The sequence below is a fragment of the Gossypium hirsutum genome, chromosome A07 (genome assembly GCF_007990345.1).
Source record: "Gossypium hirsutum isolate 1008001.06 chromosome A07, Gossypium_hirsutum_v2.1, whole genome shotgun sequence".
Taxonomy (NCBI): Eukaryota; Viridiplantae; Streptophyta; class Magnoliopsida; order Malvales; family Malvaceae; genus Gossypium; species Gossypium hirsutum.
The window spans coordinates 1371879-1392687 of record NC_053430.1 but is presented as its reverse complement, the minus strand read 5'-3'; the positions used below and the strand labels follow the sequence as shown (position 1 = coordinate 1392687).

General features: G+C 28.2%; 2 protein-coding genes across 2 annotated transcripts; both read right to left on the bottom strand.

Moving 5' to 3' along the window:
- Positions 1-1111: 1111 nt before the first annotated feature.
- On the bottom strand, positions 1112-3998 carry LOC107932284 (translation machinery-associated protein 22). Its single transcript, XM_016864253.2, has 7 exons — positions 3749-3998; positions 3592-3663; positions 3192-3256; positions 3016-3097; positions 2862-2929; positions 2688-2771; positions 1112-1470 (listed from the first exon to the last, which is right to left on the bottom strand). Exons 1-7 carry the CDS (start codon positions 3894-3896, stop codon positions 1414-1416), a joined length of 576 nt encoding a protein of 191 aa, XP_016719742.2. The 5' UTR covers positions 3897-3998; the 3' UTR covers positions 1112-1413.
- Positions 3999-11558: 7560 nt separating this feature from the next.
- On the bottom strand, positions 11559-12338 carry LOC121232306 (pathogen-associated molecular patterns-induced protein A70). Its single transcript, XM_041118045.1, has one exon. The coding sequence runs from the start codon at positions 12336-12338 to the stop codon at positions 11559-11561; it is 780 nt and encodes a 259-aa protein (XP_040973979.1).
- Between the last annotated feature and the right edge of the window lie 8471 nt (positions 12339-20809).

Below are 20809 nucleotides of genomic sequence, written 5' to 3'. Positions count from 1 at the left end.
TTCAGCGACATTGGGTATAATTTACCCATAATTTATTATCAGTTAGACCAATCAAACCAAAAATAGATGGTTTGACCAATTCAACTACCTTTTGGGTTTTGAATTGAAAACCTTCCTTATAAGACAAATGGTATCAAACAAAGAGATCAGGCTCTCTCTCTCTCGCTCTCTCTCTCTCTAATGAGTCCTAAGATTTCAAGCTCCCTTTGATGAGTCTGAATTGTCAACCAAAATAGGTCATTCCAAAAATTGAGGCAAAGAAAAAGAATTGATCTCGACTTCCTTGCCAATCGTCCTGTGACACAATCCTATTCACAACTTCATAACATCATGATTCTAAATTAACATATCTAGAAAGAAAGGCAAACAATCCAACTAGCCATGGAGGTTTACTAGGAAAATTACTTTAACCCCAAAATGATTGCAATTTCAAATATCATTGTAAATACTGGTCCAGAAGCTAGTTTCAAAATGCTTATTCATGCCATTCAAAAACATGGCCTAGTGCACTGAATATATGTTCTAAGTCTTTTTCACCCTAGTATTCACCCTCAAGCCACTAATAATTGAATCTTTGAGACTAGCTTACAGCTCATTGCAATCAAACCATCAAACTAGCACCATCAAACCATCCTATCAATACACACACAAAGGACTGTCCATGTCACTACCATCTTTATATCATATCGAGAATATCCATCTCCACTTGTGATTGTCCACCACTTATCCATGTTAGTTAACTACTCATATAAATGAATGATTCAGACATGCAATCACTTTACAATCATAACATCTCAAACACGCATCCTGTATTATTGGAGAAATACCTTACTCTGTCAGGCACAAAGTTGGTTTCTAGATACATTACCTTGGTTTTATAGCAGCATCTTTACAACCATCAAACATGCATCTGATTGCAGAGTCTTCAAATGGGTCCAAATCTTGATTACATTTAACTGTATAAGATTAATCCAACCAGAAAATAGAATGGTAGGAAACTACATGGAGATCATTTTGGTTTAAAGAAAAATTATAATACACAAAAGACACTAATATTCAATAGAAGGCACAAACATAAGCAAAACAAAGAAGCACAATGAACAAATTAAAATAGCATATTGTTAAGGAAATTCTACATTAAATGAAAATAGTGTACACCATTGATAGTTGCCACTATACAAAGACCACATCTGTTACTTAAATGCACATATATGTTCATTTCAACAGCAAAAATTATACTATTTCAGCAAAAGTGTAGAAAGTGACTCTTAAAGAAGAAAAATGTCATACTGCCTTCTGAATTTTGAAAAGCAGCAAACTTCTCAATTTGATGGGATAATACATCTTACAGAGTCCTATTCAAAAAGGAAGACATACTGCGATCCCTATCATGTATCAGCCTTCCTTTTAAAATCAAGCAGCTGGAACCTTTTTTCCATCCTCGATAAAGAAAATTGCAGTTTCCGGGACCTAAGGAAGAGAGGAAAATAGAAGTTGGTTATAAATATAACATGATTATTGTACAAGAATTTTGTAGAGCGAAACAATAGGGCAAGTAGATAAACCTTAAAAAAAAGATGATGATGAAGGCAGCCAGTAAAGGATTAAAACATAATGGAGATACAGAATCATGGGAAAAATGAAAATCATCTCAGCCTTTCTTGCGAACTTGACCAAAAAAGAAAGAAATACTTTTCTGCTGCTACTACCGCACAACCAATAACCCATGAATCCATGACTCTCACCAACTCATTAAAAAAAATCAACATTTTCAAATTCTTATTCCAATCACCAACTAATAAAAGGAAAAGGGATAACAAATAAACAAATTTCAAATTGCTTCATTAAAGAAAATATTCAGAGAACACCAATTCTTATTGAGCCATGGCAATCTGAAAAACATTTACAATATTTTTTTCTAATCTTAGCACAAAATTCTAAATTAGGTATAATTACAAGAAATTTTAGGCCCTTCCCTCAACGATTCTTCAGCCGCACATTATAGGTTTGATATTACTCAACAAGTCATTGTATCAAGGTTTCAGAAACTTCAAAACACCGTTTCCTCTTTTCGTGCTTTTAGGTCTTTTAAAAAGAAGAAAAAACACATATAATAAAAAAAGAAGTACACTTTCTTTTGTTTCTTTTATGCCAAAATGACAATATCCAAATGAATTTTAACAGAATTCAACAGTGATACAGGTGTCAGCAGGTGTACATGTAGAAGGTGCATCCATTAAGCATAGCAATAAGCAATGTGAACAAAAAAAGGGTACATTAACCAATGCAAAGTTGCAGCACCAGTTTCTATTTTCCCTCATGGATGCATGTTTACTTCGTGAGAGAATGGAAAAGAAAGTAAAGAAAGAAAAGTGTCTCTTATATGGTTTACATCAACCAATTACATACCACACTAGCTTATTTTGGCTGGGAGAACTGATATAAGGAGGGACAGCTAGCATTATTGGGTACAACTTGAATTGTTATAAAGAGAGATAGATTGCTTTTATTTATTTATCTTGATTTATAAGGCTGGATGTATGCTTATTCTAGTTTGGTTGAACAACTTAGTATAAGAGGAAAAGCCTGGCTATATGAAGTTGATCATTGAACTTGAAACACGGAAATGGAGAGAGATGCAAATTAGCATAGAACATTAAAGAAGGCCAGAATGTTATGAGTATTACATCAGCCCAGGTTTCGGTGATGAATTCCACAATGTCGTAAGATATGTCTCCTTGAACATCAATCTGTTCCTTGTCAGTTGGCCCCTGAAACCAATCAGTTGGAAAATAGGCACAAAACGATGAGATATTACAACAAAAAAAGATTTAATCTATCTTTTCCACAAAGTATTGCACCTTTACAACAGAGGCTCCTGTGGCAAACTTCTTTCCAAGTTTCTTTGAAGCATCGCTTAATTTTACACCTGACCCAAGTCAAAGCACGATAATAAGATATTGACATTCACATCATGTTACACTTTAGAAAGCAAAGAACAAGCATCTGGCTCACCAAAAAGTTCCAGGCCTTTTACAGTAGTTATACATTTGCGTTTGTTCCGCACAACCTTTTCAATTACAACTTCTTTCTTCTCCTACACGAGAAAATCCAAATTTCAATTCTATAAAAATGACTGGATGAATCCACTAAAGTTATGTTTTTATGCATAGAAGAGTTTGTGATTGTACTTTCTTTTTAATTTTCCCACCAGGAAGACGTTTAACTTCCTCTTGCTTAGCTTCTGAACTACTACCTGCAACCAAGTAAGGAAAACATTTAAGCAAAAAATCAATTAACAAAACTAATGACACCAGTAATCACGCACATAGAGAAAATATGCATCATTAAGCATGGTTTTTAAGCTTTAACTCCACGGATCATATGTGTTCGTTATATAAGAAGTTGAAGCATTTTGAATAGTATGCATTAATGTAAAAATTAAATGAACAGCATCTTTTTGCAACAATTATTAGAATGTGAAATACAAAAATAAGTTACACAAACAAAAATCAAATCAGATCTGACTGATATTCAAACCGAAATCTAAAGTAAGTAAAAGAGAATTACAATTTACAAATTAAAATTAACCTGAATCAGCAGAAGAGATGCCAGTGGATTGTAATTGATCAGCAACTTTATCAGCTTCTTTAGCATTCGCTTCTGCAAATGTAAATTGAATAAAAAAATTATTCAAAAAATAAAATCAAAAGATCTGTTTCAAGTTTTTTAACTCAACGGCGGTTACCTTTGAGGAGATCCGGGTACAGGTCGGGCGCGTTTTGGATCAACCAGGGCTTGCATTTATCGAATTCGGATCCGAACTCGCAGTATTCGGCGGGCAAACCGCAGACTTGACAGTATTGAACGACGACCGGTTGAGGTTTCTCCGCCATTGGACCGCCGCCTCAAGGATTTCAATTTCTCTTCTCTTAGCTTCACTGTAGGACTTGCTTGAAACTTGTATGAAAGAACCAAAACGCAGCGTTCCGAAAACGCAATTTCACATGATAATATGTGTTTTCAATTAGGGCGAAAAATCTAGAAAATTAAAAGGGTAAACTACACTAGTAGTCACCCAACTATTGGTATATTTCTTTTTGGTCATCTAATTATGAAAAGTGACAAAATAGTCACTCAACTATTAGTAAATTTCTTTTTTAGTCATCTAACTATGAAAAATTATAAAATAGTCATCTAACTATTTAATTTTTCCTTTTTGGTAACTAGATGACTAACGGCGCTAACTTTTAAAATTGGCATAATAGCAATTTTCACCTTCAACATATATATATTGTCAATTTAGTCTTGATTCTAAAAAAATCTAACTCTCAACATTTACACATTGTGTAATTTGATCTTTTTTTTTTTGTAGTTTGCTTTTCTTCATGACCTTTTTACCTAAAAAGCTAAAAAATAAACAAAATTTATCAACTCGATTTGATTTAAAATATACAAAAAAGGGAAACATCCAAATATCCAATATAATACTTTTCATATTTTCTTATTCTTCTAAAATTAACCTTTAATGTCACAAAGAAAAGAAAAATTACAACAAAAAAGACCAAATTACACAATGTATAAATGTTGAGGGTTAAATTTTTTTTAGAATCAAGACCAAATTGACATAATTTATAAATATTGAAGGTTAAATTTGCTATTGTGCTAATTTAAAAGCTACCACCATTAACTGACTAATGATAAAAATGACGAAATTGAATAGTTGAGTGACCATTTTGTAACTTTTCATAGTTAGATAATAAAAAAAAATTTACTAATAGTTAGATGACTACTAATGCAGTTTATTTAAATTAAAATCAGGTTTAAAATTATAATCTAGGGTCGGTTTCTTTGGGTTTTATTAAATTTGATTTGATTTTAATTTAATATTCACAAATAAAAAAAATTAATTTTCCATCAAAATATTCTTTTGAACCTGAAAACAAATTATTCTATCAGAAAATATTACCATAAAGAAAAATTAAGAACATTTTTTATGAAGTATTACGAAAACATTTATTCTTTTTTGGGATAATTAAAAGCTGTGATTGAAGTTGAATGGGCTTTTTTTACTTAAATATTATAAAAATATATATTATTTACTTAAACTTATGTATTTATAATTATTTATCAAAATAATATGAAATCAATAATATTTTAATAAATTTAACACCAAATTACCACTATTTATGGCAATTTAGAAATCCCAAGGTAATTTTTGGCCTCAAATAGTTATTATTGGTGGTGATTTGAGATCTCGATATGGCATGTTAGATTGATATCTAGACTTTAGTAAAACAGAAAATTTTTACTATCTCGAGATCTCAAATTACTAGTGAATATAAAAAATTGTGAAAATTCAAGTTATTGTTCAAACGATAATATTTTGGTAAATAATTTGGAACTCGTATTATTTTTATAATATTTTAGTAAATAAAGTTGGGTTAAAATGGTAGAATTTGTAAATATTGAGAGTTAAATTTATGGGAATTATGATTAAATTGATAGAATATATAAATATTAAAGGCCAAAATTATTATACTAATTAAAAGTAAGACAAATTAGCACAAAAGTGAAGTCTAGTACTAATTGTCTGACTTTCGAAATTGCTAAAGGTTAAGTTGTTCCACTTATTTTCAGAGGAATTAATTTGCTCAATATTAAAATTAAAAGGGACTAGAGAGGTATTTTTGCCTTTAATTTGAATAGAAAAGTTCATTACTCAGATTGGGCTGGACCACGTTGACATTTTGTAACAGATTATATTCAACCCAGCCCAAAATTCCTTTAGATAATTATTAGTTGAATTAATAATTTAAATTTCTTTTAAACCAAAAAGAATTAACCAACAAAATTATGTTATTTTTTCACTAATAAAAAAATCATAAGCTCAAACTTATGGATCCAAAATTTCATACTAGGTATAATTTCTCAAATAATTTATATTTATTTAAAATAAATAATATTATTGAAGGGTACTTTTGTCTTTTTATATAAATATATATATGATGATATTTGAATCCATGCCAACTGATTAACAAAAATTTAAATTTACAACTTAACAAAAATTTTAATTTTATTATGTATATTTTATTAACTCCATCAATTTTATATACATAATTTTTAAGCGCATGCGCATATATAGAAGTGCTTATGGGTCGGGCCTAAGCATGATATTAACATAATTTATGCTTACTTAAACTCGGCCCGACTTAAAATATGAGTTTAAAATTTTGCTCAAACTTGTCCATATTTGCAAAAAGATTAACCCAGGCTTATTTTAAGCTCACCCATATTATTTTTAAATTTTAAAAATATATATTTATATTATATTATTTTAATATTTAACAATTTATACATTTTTTATTTATTAAAATTTTTTATATAGTCATCTTAAGTCTTAACATTATTTTAATGTTTACATTAGAGTAGTATTATATATTAGTATATGTTTATTTTTTTAATGTGTTCTAAATTACATAATATATAAAAAAAACATAATATAAAGTATTATAAACTTAAAAACGGGTTGGACTCAGGCCTTGAATATTCAAGCCCAATCTCAACCCATATTTTAAATGGGCCTAATTTATTTACTCAAGCTCATTTTTTTGGCATAATATTTTTACCAAAACTCTCTCAAATTTCAGACAGACATTTGGGTCGGGAACAGATCTACGGATATAACAGAATTTCTAATGTATAAAAATTATTTTTTGGTATAATATTTTTTTAAAATTAAAATTAACATATAGAGGGATTAAACTTATGTTTAATGGATTCATAAGCAGATTCTTTACCATTACATCCATAATAATTATTGAGTAAACTTTAAAAAAATTAACTTTTAATATAAAATGTTTTCTCTCGCCAAATTTATTATTTTTAAACACACATTTATGTTCTAAATTTGTGATTTCAACACGAATACATGTGTGATAAAATTTTTAATATATGAAATCTCTTATGCATATTTAAAAGGAAATTTTTAAATATAAGTCTATTTTAATAAATCAAAGAAAAAATTTTAAACATAACACATTATCATTAAATAAAATAAAAAATAGCGAGGGATTTATAAATAAATATTAATAATTTTATTTTAACATAATTAAATAATAATTAATTATAAATAAATGTTACAACTCTATGCCCTAAACTTTTAAATTCAATATCCTAAATTTGAGAGTTATTAATATTTATCTATAATAGTTACAATTAATTTCAGTTATATTTAAATAAAACCATTAGTATTTATTTACAAGTCCTTCATATTTTTTGTTTAATTTAATAATGAGATGTCATGTTATTATTCATTGGTATATGAGCTTATGTATCAACGTTGCATCAAGTATTAATCCTTTTTTATTTTTTTAACATATTATATATATATATATATTCTCTCCAAATACATACTTTTATATATGCATGGTTATATTTAGAAAATACATGTAAGACAAATTTGAAATAATTAATTAATTAAAATATTATCATTTAACATTTACACATGAATAATATCTTTTATTTAATAAATGTAAATTTGTAAATTATCATCACATTCTCGGTAAAATATTTAGTACTGAACATAATAATGTATTTTTTTCGGGATTACTTTTTAATGTATATCTAACGTTGTAAAGTAATTTTCTCGACAATTACATTACTAATAATCACATTACAAAAAAATCACATTCGATTAATTTTCTTAAGATTACGTTTCAATATATATCACATTTGATCAGAATCATGATATAAGAATACACTAAACACCCAGGAAAGGAATAAAAAAAATCCATTAAGCCTAAACAAGGCTAAAATACTTGTTTTTATCATTTGAAAATATATATATAAAAAAACTTTGAATATGTGTATTAAGTTGTTTTTTAATTGAAAAGTACATAAAAGGAGATTCTTGCATGTCATGGAATCGCACATTGAGTTTGCTTTAAAGAGTGACTCCAATTGGCTTTCACATTATTTGTACATCAAAAAGAAGCTTTTAGTTTCTGTGATATTTTTTTATTTCCTTTTTTTGTATTCTTTAATATTAGATAATTACGGTCAATTTTAATTTGGTCGAACCTTTAAACAAAATAAATGAACCTTTAAATAAAATAAAGTTCTTTTTGGTATATTTTTTTATTTATTTATAAGATTTGTAATTTTTATATCACTAAAAAATATCGAATTAGTTGGAACCTATAATTGATAATCTCAAAGAAATTAGGCTATACAAATGGAAGTGCCATCTGCAATGCCCATTAAAGAAGACATCATGACAAGAACAAAAAGAAAACGTAAACGGTTGTTTATGCAATTCGATTGTTCTATGTTTGCGAAATCTAGTTCAGCGAGATAATCTACTCTATTTAATCCCAAAACAATAACTTATTTAAGTCATATCATACTCTGATTCTTTAGTTTCTTAGTGAATAAATAAGTGCTAAAATGTTTTCCATACAAAACCTATAAAAATCTCTCCAAATGTTTAAGAGTTTGAGATTTGTTAAAAATTACAGCTAAAAGAGCATAAGCAAAATAATAATAAAGTTCAAGATAATATAGAATGATTGGAATAAGTTTTCAATATAGTCCCAATCCAATCTTGTTATTTCCATGGATGTGGTTGTTTGATACGATCCAATCTTCAACAACTATGTTACTTCAAACATATCATTATTCATAGATAAATTACTATATGTCCATAATATCAACAAAATTCATAACCTAATAAAAAATGGCAAGTTACATTAATTATATCAGTGCTAAAAGCAATAATCACTATTTTGGATACTACAAGAGTAACTACAACTCAACGAAACATCTTCGAACTCGAAGAGGTTGGTAAAATATCAAAAAAAATAATACTTTTGCCTATTTTTCCTTTCTAATTATAAATATGTAGACCTTTATAAAGGTACTCCTATCGATGTCTTACTTTTAGCACCAAAAGGGAAAGAAAGTTTCCATCAAAAAGGAAAAAAAAAATGAAGTTAGAATTTACTATGAACATCGGGGTCTCCATATTTCAATTTGTAAATCATGCAATTTTTTCATTTTAGTAAATAAATTTTTTAATTTTATTTAAAAAATTTCAAATATTAAATGGTTGAAATAAAAAATTCGATCAATCAAATTTTGATTGTTGTCAACCCCAAAATTTAATCCTCCCAATGAAAAATACGGTCCTACCCGTAATCTTTTCAAATCTTTACAATTAAGAAGGCAAATGTGACCAGCAATGTCACGATAATCTTTCACTTGACTTATCCCTTAATCACATTAAGAGTTTATTCGGTTTATAAAAATAGTCATAATTAATCCTTTATTTTTTTCGTACAACACCCGCAACGAAAGGTATTAATTATTATTATCAGTGGTGGATACCTTAATTAATATTTAATTATGTTTAAATAAAGTCATCAATGTTTTTTATAAGTCATGTACTATTTTTTTATTGTAGGTAAAAGCACATGTATTTGTATTAAAAGTTAGATTGTATTTTGCCTCCTACTTAAAAAATAGGCAAATTAGTCATTGTACATTAGATTAAAGAGTAAATTGATCATTTCTGTTAAAAGTCCATCCATTTGTGCTGTTAAAAACTGGTATGATTGACGGAATAATCAAACAATGACACGTGACATGCCACGTGTACCTCATGTTAAAATTCCATGGATGTGCATTTTAATGGTGAGAACAACTTAGGGTTTTATTTCGATGGAAGATTTAGATGTTTATGATATTTTTTAATATTTGAATTTAGATATTTGAATTATTATTTATATTTAATTTTGAAGTAGATGCAAATATTAATATTTTAATATTCGTTAATCGAATTCATGGGGATACCAGAGCAAGTAGGGCTCTAGTCCTTCCAAAATTGTAAAAAAATGAAAAATATTCTATTTAATCCCTTCAAAGATAATAAATTAATAAATTAATACATGACAAAATTTATAGTTGACATTTCAAAATTTTATAATTCAATTTTGCGCCTCTAAATTTTTTTTTTGGATTCACCCCTCTAAATCCGTTTTACTTTGAATATCCATTTTACAATGGTACCTTATGTGATGCTCCAAAATTTATTGATTTGTCATACAATATGAATCAAGAAGTCTTGTCTGTGATTTAGAGAAAATATTTGATAAATTATTGGTGATGTTATTAAACTCCACAAATAGAGTTGGGGTGATGACAAATATCTTATAAGATATACTAAAATATTAAATATATATATATAATAAACAAGATACATTTCAGTTTTTTAACTTTGCTTATGAAGTTAATAAAGTACCCTATCAATGTACCAAGTAATAACCCATAAACAAATTCAAATTTAAACATTGACAATTATTTAGTGCACAAATTTTAAAAAGTTCTTGATTCAACTAATTGGATCAATTTAACCGTTGATTCAACAATAATGAAATAAACTATTAATAAATTTATACAATCGATTCAACTAATTTAACCACTAATTTTTTATCTCAAATTTCAATCTTTTATAAATTCTAAATAAATTACTCAAAAATTAATTTAACTTATTTTTTGAAATCGATATATCAACTAATTATTAATCTAATGGATGAGATAAATTTTATTGTGTTGGATGTCTCATAATCTAATGATTAGATATTTGAATTCAGTTTGAACTTCGTATTTGATATAAAAATATTTATGTCTTATCCAAACAACCTAATCTAATGTGATCAAATTTTAGACGTAATTTTTAATATTTGGTTGACATTAACACATCCTATTCAATAAAATGATGATTAATTATAAGTAAGATTGCTTTTTACGACAAAAGAAAGGTGAAGTCGGCAACAAAATAATTATGGTATATTTACATTAATTGTCATAAACATGGCTACATATCACAATTAAGTCCCTATAAAAACATTATTCAATTCTCGTCTTCGATGCTTTGAACACACTAAAAGTCTAAAACCATGCAAGCGTACATCCCCATCATTGTCGACAAAATTTACTAGAAACCAAAGGGCAACCATTGGTCATTTTTAGTTTTGGTCTAATTCTGGTTTCAGTCCCTCTACTATGTTGAAAATTGAGATTTAATCACAAATATTTAATTTTTGCATAATTTGATTCTTTTATTTTAGAGTATTGTTAGTAAGTCCAATTTGATAATTCTGTTAACTACTGTTGATATAGATTTTTTTTGTTAATAAGTAATTCCATTACTGCAAAAATTCATATTATCGATTCATCACTTTAGCAGTAAACCGTTAACGATGCTATCAAATCCGACCTACTAATAAAGACAATCAAATTATGCTAAATCACAATAAGAATTAAATCATAAATTTCAGCATAGAAGAGGGATTAAAACCAGAATTAGTCCTTTATTTTCATGCTTGTGAAAACAGTACTCTCGATCCTGAACTAGATATCTACTACTACCCTTTACTTGCCCATTCACCGGTCGGAGTAAACCGGATCATCAAAAACCGGATAAATTACGAAAACCCCATGTTCTTTTTTGTGGAAACCTTGAAAAAGTAACAAAAATGGCGAAATCTTACATAATTTTAGTTGCTAGACCTTGACTTGAGCATGTCCCTATAACGTAACAGGGAATCCAGTCTTTGTAACTTCAACTGTTGCTTGAATCGATTGATGAAATCATCTGCTTTGGCATCGACGCCTTGATCGTCGCCGTCTCCGAAAGACGTCGTTTTCTCTATCCTCGTAGTCACCGGTCGCCTCTTTTCCACTTCTTCTTCGTCTTCTTCGGCTCTTTCCGTTGTTTTCTCACTCGCCGATTTCTTCATTTGCTTTACGTTGTTCTTGTTGTTGTTGTGCTCGGGTTTGGTTGAACCGGGTTCATCTGTTTCAGGGTGGTCAACCGTTTCTGTGTTTAGTTTACCGGAGTCGGATCTGTAAAAGGAGGTGACTCGCTGTAACAACGACGGTGCTCGGGTTAGGGACGGTTCGACGTAAACTGGGTCCGGGTTTTGAGGTGGGTATTTGTAGAGGGATAAGTTAATAGACTTGACCCGTTCGAGAATCGACTGTGCTCGCTCGAGCGGGTGTGGCTCTAAGTTGTTATCCTCCTGTCGGTGATGATAATCGTCAGCGAAATCCGGGTTCGGGAGAGAAAATTTGAAAGTCGAAAAGTTAACTGACTTGACCCGGTCGAGCAACGACGGAGTTCGCTGGAGTGGTGGAGCTGAGTAGTATTCTCCGCGGTCGTGAGGCGGTGGTTTGGGAGGAGATAAATTGGAAATAAGGAAGATGGTGCCGATGACGACGTTGAGGAAGAGGAACAAAGACGTCGGCGTCAACCAGCTGGCTATAAAACCCAACATATTGAACGTAATGGTAAAGTGAAAGTGTTGCCGGAGAGTCGTCGGAGAAGGAATATGAAGGTAGCTGACAATATGGAGAAGGATGGTTTGTTTTTTATAGGGCTTAAATAGATAAACTCAACGTATCAGCATGGTGCACGTAGCTTTGCAATTGCTTTCAAGTCAATTTCAATCTCGAGTAAAGTGAAAATAGGAACAATCTTCGGTTTTTCGGATTACACTCTACTTCCAGGAAAGTAAGGTGATGGGTTGGATATCTTGATTTTTTTTTTTTTAGATTTAAATTTATTTATTATTGAAATTAAAATAAATAAAATATGAAAACATTTTAAAATGAAAATTTAAAAAAAAAAGTAAACTTGCTATACTTTTACCCGGATGTCCATAAGTGGCCCTCTATCTAATCATTCATGATTGATCATTTGTAAATCTCATTCAAACCAACTGAAAGACCACCCATTACAAATGACTCGTTTCTAGCCACTCACTATAAACCTTCTTAGGACAATGTTAGAGCAGTATCACATAATAATGTGCAATGAACCTGTCACCTAATCGACCACCCAGACAATCTTGCTACCCATACTATTGATGGTATGGCACTTCCAAAATAGAGTAGCTCCCCCTATATATACCCTAAAACACAAAGGCTAAAGGATCGTTTCTACAAGAAAAACCCTAAGTCTCCTAGCTTTCTACTTCCTCCTCCCCTCATTAGCTTCATACGACACTTTGCTTGTCACGGGTGAATTGGTCCCTAGTCATCATCGTCTTTTACTTATTGTCTCCTATTTGTTGATTTAATGTATTAACAAAATTGATTAATGAATTTGGATATTCAAATTTGTTATTTACAAAAATAAACTGGATTCAGATATGCATTATTTGAATCTGTATTTATTATCTACAGAAGTAAATTCGATTTGGATAATAAAAATTTGTTCAAATTACGTAACCAATTTTTACATCATTATTTTTACTTATTTAATTACACTTAATTAACAATTTTAACAATTTCTCAAATTTATTAATAATATATAAAATTTTACCAAATAATCCATCAAATATAAACCCAATTACATATTAAAAAAGTTAAAATTTTGTAACAGCTATCATACAACACAATGTATGACAGGTAGATCCACACTGTCCCCGTCCTAACATATATGAACTTTAAATTGTCACATTCATTACATGCAAACAAACTACTACGTATAATATTAAATGGTTATAATTTTTCACTTCAAAAAAAAAGTCTATTTTTATTCTATTTTTGAGAATTTTGAAAAATTATTAGTACCCATTTTTTTGGATTTTTGTAAGAAACTTATTTTTTCAAATATGTGGCCAATAATAAATTAAAGGTTGAATTAAATATTAATAATGTAATTTGGACATATTAGGAGAGGGTCCATTCCTCAGTCAAGTCATTGATGCTTTTAATGGACCCCATTGCATAAAATTTGTTTTTCTTTTATGTTGATTTTACTATTTCTGAAATTTAGTATTGAAGTTGCAATAAACTTAGAAAAATTTGAAAGATACCAATAATAATTTTACTATGTATTAATTTATAAATTTAAAATAAAATTTTTTAATTTTGGTTGTCCTTATTTTTATTATATAATTGTTAAATTATTCGTAACCTCTTTAATTTTCAAAATATTATAAGTATTTATGTGGATTGAATTAACATTCAATTCTAATAATTTATTAATTATAAGATGATTCGATTGATGATATCATGTGTTTTTGAGTGACGTTTTTACACTATTATATATACATACATACTTTGTCGAGGGAATCAATCCTGTTAATCTAACTATTTAATAAAGTTAGACTAATAATGCTATAATTTAAATTTTTATATTAATTAGGATTATTATTAATTAAAAATATGTGATTGTACACGTGATATATATATAATAGTGTGGGTTTTTTTAAGAAAAGATTCAAATATTTTTTTAATTTTATATATATCATGATTTTATTTGTTAAAAAAATATGGTTTAAGAACTCATGTTAACTTAATGATTAGTGTGTTCATTATCGCAAGTGTGGTTTGAGTTTGAGTCGTGCTAGTTGTGTTGCTGTTAACGCATTGCATTCCCCTTGTAATTTACAAAAAGAAAAAGTGATTTAAATTTTTAATTATTGATTATAAAATATGCGATTTAAAATTTTAATTTTTCAATTACATAGCTGTTAAATGAGCTTTTCTTTTTAATTTTAAAATGTCACACCAATAAATTTAACGAAAAAATTAACAGAGTTAACAATTAGACCTGAAAAAAAACTAAATTCTTGAAAATAAAAACACATTAACTAAATTCTAAAATTATAAAAAAAATATAAACATTTATAACATATTTTAACCTAAAATATTAAATATTAACTTTTTAATATGTGAAGGACATTGTTTGTAACTTCAGTATTGGAGGTTTAAGTATGCATTTAATTTCAAAAATTAAAAGAATTATGTATAATTTAAACATTATATAAAAAAATAATGTGAATTAAATGGGAAAAACCTCAAAGGCCTAATTCGAGCTTATCACTAATGTATTAAAATGATAATATTAATGCAAAAGGATAAAATTTTGAAGAAAATAATTTATTTAGGGGAAAACGACAAATGTTGAAAATACTGTGGCAGTCAATAAAGATTTTCGAAAAATGTGACTACAAATTGAGTACAGATTTAGGTAGAAGCGTTCACACATGGCGAGAGCTGCAAGTCTTCGTCGTCGCGGCACCTACTTCTTCAATTTCAGCTTTACATTATTTTATGTGTTCATATCTGGTGAGTAATATTTTAATGGGTAAATTCCACTTAAAAATCATTAGTAAATTTATGTTTTGGTCTATTACTTTAAAAAGTTATTAAATGGTCACTGAATTATTCGAAAATCTTTATTTGAGTCAATAGACTGTTAAAGTTACTATTGCATAGCTTTTTCTATTTGCAATATCTGTACCAATCGAAAACTCTCTTTTCTATAATTTTATTTTTTTATGAGACAACTTTAAAGGTCACGAATCTGTTAACCAAAATCCAAAAAACTTTCTTATCCGATCTCCAAAACTGACCATCAGATCAACTTAGATATAATGTATATTCTTCTGCTCGTCAATAAGTACTAGTCCACTATACTAGTCATCGAATCGTCACTTGAATATCTCTAGCTGAACTTTAAAAAATAAAAATAAAAATCTAGTGACTTAAATAAAAACTTTCAAATAGTTCAAGACTTAAATGAAAACTTTTAAATAGTTCAATGACCATTTGTAACTTTTTAAAGTTGAGTGACCAAAATGTAAACTTACTAATAGTTTAGTTACCTCGGGTGTAGTTTACCCCATTTTAATTTATAAGTAGAGTAAAAAAAGTAAATTACATTGATAGTCACTGAATTATTGGTAAGTTTCTTTTTTAGCTCCTAACTAAAGAAAGTTACAAAATAGTCACCCAATTATTCGACTTTTTATTTTTATCACCATCCATTAATTACTAACAGAAAGATAACTTGGAAACTTTTCAAATTAGTATAATGGCAACTTTAACCCTCAATATTTATGCATCGGGTTTTTGATTCTAAAAAATTTAGCATTAAACATTTACATATTGTGTAGCTTGGTCTTTTTTGTAGTTTTGCTTTTCTCTTGTGACATTGAGGGTTAGCTTAAAAAAAAAAAGAAGAGAAAATATGAAAAATTATTATTTTGAATTTTTTTTGTGTTTATATTTTTGTATATTTGTGGTCAAATTTAGTTGATAAATTTATTTATTTTTTTAACTTTTTAAGTGAAAGGGTCACAAGGAAAAGTAAAATTAAATTACACAATGTGTAAATGTTGAGGGCTAACTTTTTTATAATCAATACTAAATTGAAACAATGTGTGAATGTTGAGGGTTAAATTTGCTATTATGCAAACTTTGAAAGCCGCCACATCATCTTTTTGTTAGCCATTTAACGAGTTGGTGACCCAAAAAGATAAAATTGAATAATTGAATGACCATTTAGTAACTTTTCCATAATTGGGTGACCAAAACAAAAAACTTACCAACAGTTAGGTGACTATTAATATAATTTACCCAAAAATTATATTACGTTTTTTTTAAACTTTATTTTTTATTATATTTTAAAGGGTATATGTCACCAATTCTATTATGCTTGTGGAATATAAACATCTCTTAGCTCTAATTTCACTTGAATATTCGAAAGAGTTCGGACAATTATATTTTACTTAAAAATGAGTTTAGAAAAAAATTTATGTTTGTTTAAAATATTGGTTGAACTTGGATTCTAACATTCAATGTCTAACCGGGTTTTACTTGTAACATATTAATTTTATATTTTATGTTTTTTATTTTCAAAAGTTTACAAACACATTTAAAGAACGAATACAAGTATACGTCAAAGAAACCATAAAGTGTAAAATCAATTACATTAAAACATGTTAAGAATAAAAAAAAATTTAAACTACAATTGACTAACCGAATTGAAACTTACACATGACAACATCACATGATAGAGCTTGGAGAGATGGAAACTTACATATATATTGACTAATCAAACTAAAACTCACACAAACCTAAGACTTCGTCTTCACCAATTATATAAACTTTGAATCCCATATTTTAGATCGAATTGAGCTTATGCAAATTTAACTTAAGCTAATGCTACACATAAATCGAATCTAACCCATAAACGCCTCTATCATCAAATGTGTTATAAATAAATTTCGTTTTAAGTATGGTGTGGAATTATTATGTCTGAGATTGGGATCTTTTTAAGGAAAAGGAACCCTTCAAGAATTAAATGTTTCATAAAGTTAGAAGGCATCAACAATCAATCACATGGATGGGGCAAAATCATTTTTGGATTGGACCCATTGATGGGAACATGGGATCTTAATTTCTAAGGAATGGGTTTCATATTTCAATGTACAGTCACATTTAAGTTGAACCTAATTTTTTTGTCCTCATACTTTGATTGAATCATATTTCAAATGAAATTTGACTTTAGATTGCACCCCATAAGTGAGGTTAAGACAACTTTTATATGACATAGTTTTTGATATTTTTAGACTAAACAAATGATATTGGAATGATATTTGAATTATTTTGAAAAGGAATTAAATTATTTTAAATTTTTTAAATTTAATTCAGTTATAAAATTAATCAAATTATATAAAAATTAAAATTATTTTAATATATTAAAATGTCACGTGTAATAATATTATTGGTAGTATATTTTTAATATATTTTTATATTTTAAATTGTATATCAAATATATTATAATTTTTTCATTAATTAATTTATTTAATTTTAAATTTATATTTTTGATTTTTATGTTCTTTTCTTTTTTTTTTTGGAATGATTTGATATAAATAATGATTTTTTAGGTGGTTTTTTTTGCCACATGCCCTTATGTGATTGGCAACGACATCTTTAGCCATAATCGATTAACAGTTAATTTACCAAGGTGTCAAAAAATATATAAGATTAATATATTTAAACTATTACGTTCAAGTAAACATTTTTATTTTTTAGTTAAATAATTTCTTATAATTTTATTTGGGTGAGTTCGGGTACAATATATACAAGCAAACAAGGGCGAAATCAGGAGCTGATAGGGGTCGGCCCCTTAAAATGAAAAATTTTCTATTTAAGACTTTTAAATTTTTAAAATTTTAAATTAATAAAGGTAAAATTCTTCTTTGGCCACCTTAAAAATGATAAAAATTTGATTTAATGCTTTAAAAATTATAAAAATAGAGGCAATTAAAATGGTGAAATTATATTTTTACTTTCGTAAAAATTACAATTTAATTTCGGCTCTCTTAAAATAGAGTTTCCCTGCAAGCAAACTTAAAAAATTGATATGTGACTCTTTTTAAAAAAAATATTTTACTTAAGACAGTTGTCAACTCCTAATTCTGTCTGTGAAATCTAAAATTTTAACTGTCAATGCACCAAATATTTTCTTGTTTTATTTTAATTAAAAGTAAAAAATAGATTTTAGAAAAATGCTAATAGTAGACTTACAAACACTATTTTGAGATATTAAATTATCAATATTCCTTTATTTATACATGATATTACATTGTTTTCATATATATATATATTTATCTTCAAAATGTTGTTGTAACATATTTTAATTTCATGAACCCAAATTTTTAAAAAATGCGAATGCAGCTTTTGGATCTTAATTTCCAATTATGGGTAGAAAAGAAAAACAAGTATATACAAAATAACTTAATGAACTTTTTTTTAACATATGATCCAAAATATAATTACATAAAACAAATTAATATAGAAATAGTATAATTGATTTGAGTAAAAATACCTACGAAATCTCTTTCTTGTAGAGATTGGATGAAATCAATCCTCTTACAAAAAATAAATTAATAAAAAATAATTTGATTTGATTTTTATAATACATCATAGATGGACTTAAAAGATACATTTTATAATTGTTTTGTCATGTTTTAATGTCACCATAGTTACCCCACACAACACTAGATACATTTTGCAAAATGTTGTGTCCACAAAGGGTCAGCCCATGTGATATTGTCTTCATATACTACAAACATGGGCTAGAAAGGCTCCAACCATTTGAGCCTGTCCTCTTTAAGACCAAGCTTCGGTCGTCAAAAGGTTGGGTTTTGAATTTCTTTACCAAAAAAATTAGTGGCATTTGATCGTAGCAGCAAATTTGCCACAAATTCAGCATTTTTTGAACTATAGTCTTCGGATATGCATTTGAGTTTGAGTATATGATTTACAGTCATTTAATTATATAATTAAAATATTTATGTTTGACACTCGTTCGATCTCGGAATAGTATAAGTTTGATGTAGTCTTATGCAAGTTCTAATGGGATAGGACTGTTTCGAGGAATAGTAATTGATAAAGAAGAGAGAATCTTTGTCTATGTCCATGTTTGGTTGGTATCAACATTGGCATCGTACATAGCTCGAACACGAAATTCGATAAGTTCAAACTTGGTTCGATTCAATTTGATTATATAAAGTTGACAACCGGAATCCATTTAATCCAAACTCAAAATGATTTAAATTTGAAGTGTTTTAAATATGTAACTTGAAATGAACCGAACCTAATGTAACCATAACTTAAAAAACCCGAACCTTTCCAAAAAGCACTACTATTTCATGCAGAGTAGGGTGGTCTAATTTTAGGTTCCATTAACATTATTTCATGCAAAACTGCCTTATGGTCTGCATTTGTGCACTTTTGACTTTTCCAATAAGAGAAGAAATCAAAGGGAAACCATTTCACTTCAATCACCAACCTTTCGAAATGTTACATTAGCCATTAATGGCTAATGGGGTCTTAACTGAATAGAGTAGTGATACATATAAATATCTTATGAGTGGGTCTTTGGTCATTGAAAGGTTTCTTGCTGGTTAAATTAGGTAAAAGGGGTTCCAATTCCAAAACCGATTTGGTGGAATTTCACTGAAAAAGAAAAAGGCTACTCTTTTCAGCCTTAAACAAAGGCATACCAAAGCAATAGAATATATATATACATAAAAATAGATAGTTTGTTGGATCGAGTAGTAAAAAGTTCAATATCTTTTAAATAAAATTTCGAGTTTGAGTCTTGTAAATAAAAAAAACGTGATACTAAAAAATTATTGTTCCTGTTTAAGGATTTGACTTGACTTGATTCTAAATTAAATCAGAATTCAATGTCACTACTAAACACTAAAATATCTCGAATAAAATCAAAATATGAGATTACTAAAAGAAAGTGTATGTTAGGTTATTGCTTGTGTCCACATGGTATTGCTTTTTAAAAAAAAGAAAAATATAGTAGTTGAAAACCTTTATGAATTGGTCCCAACATCCCAAAGCCTATGACGTTTTGTTGTTGGGTTGCAGAAAAGAGAGAAGATGGCATGGCCCTCTTTCGCTAAAAGTAGTGATGTGAAGCACCGAAATTGGAGGATTGTGATGCAAGAAAGATGAATGAACTTTGGTTAAATTATTTGCTTTTACAATCCACGTGAAACTCATCCAAGTTCAAGTTACCAGGGTGAGGATGGTTTGGTTGGGCGATTAGGTGTGGTGTGGTGTATTTAGTTTACTTTTTATCTTATGCTATGGTATTAAATTTTATTATCACCGTTGTTTTTACACTAACAACGGGTAAACATACTGAGCCTCTAAACTCACCTTAAATTAATAAAGGGTAGCTCACTAGAGTTTAGTGTGTGAGTAGGGTAGGTATGTCCGATCGTATTTAATTGTATATTATCAAATTTTGATGGTTTCAAATTAAAAATATATTTAATTTTTTTTTGTTTTTATAATGATTTTGGTAGGTTTCAATTAATAATAGGGATATCAATGGATGAATAATCTTGAAATCTACTACCACCTCAATGGATGTAAGATACATCCATCCCCGCTCTACTTCAATTTAATTTTTGCTACTCAA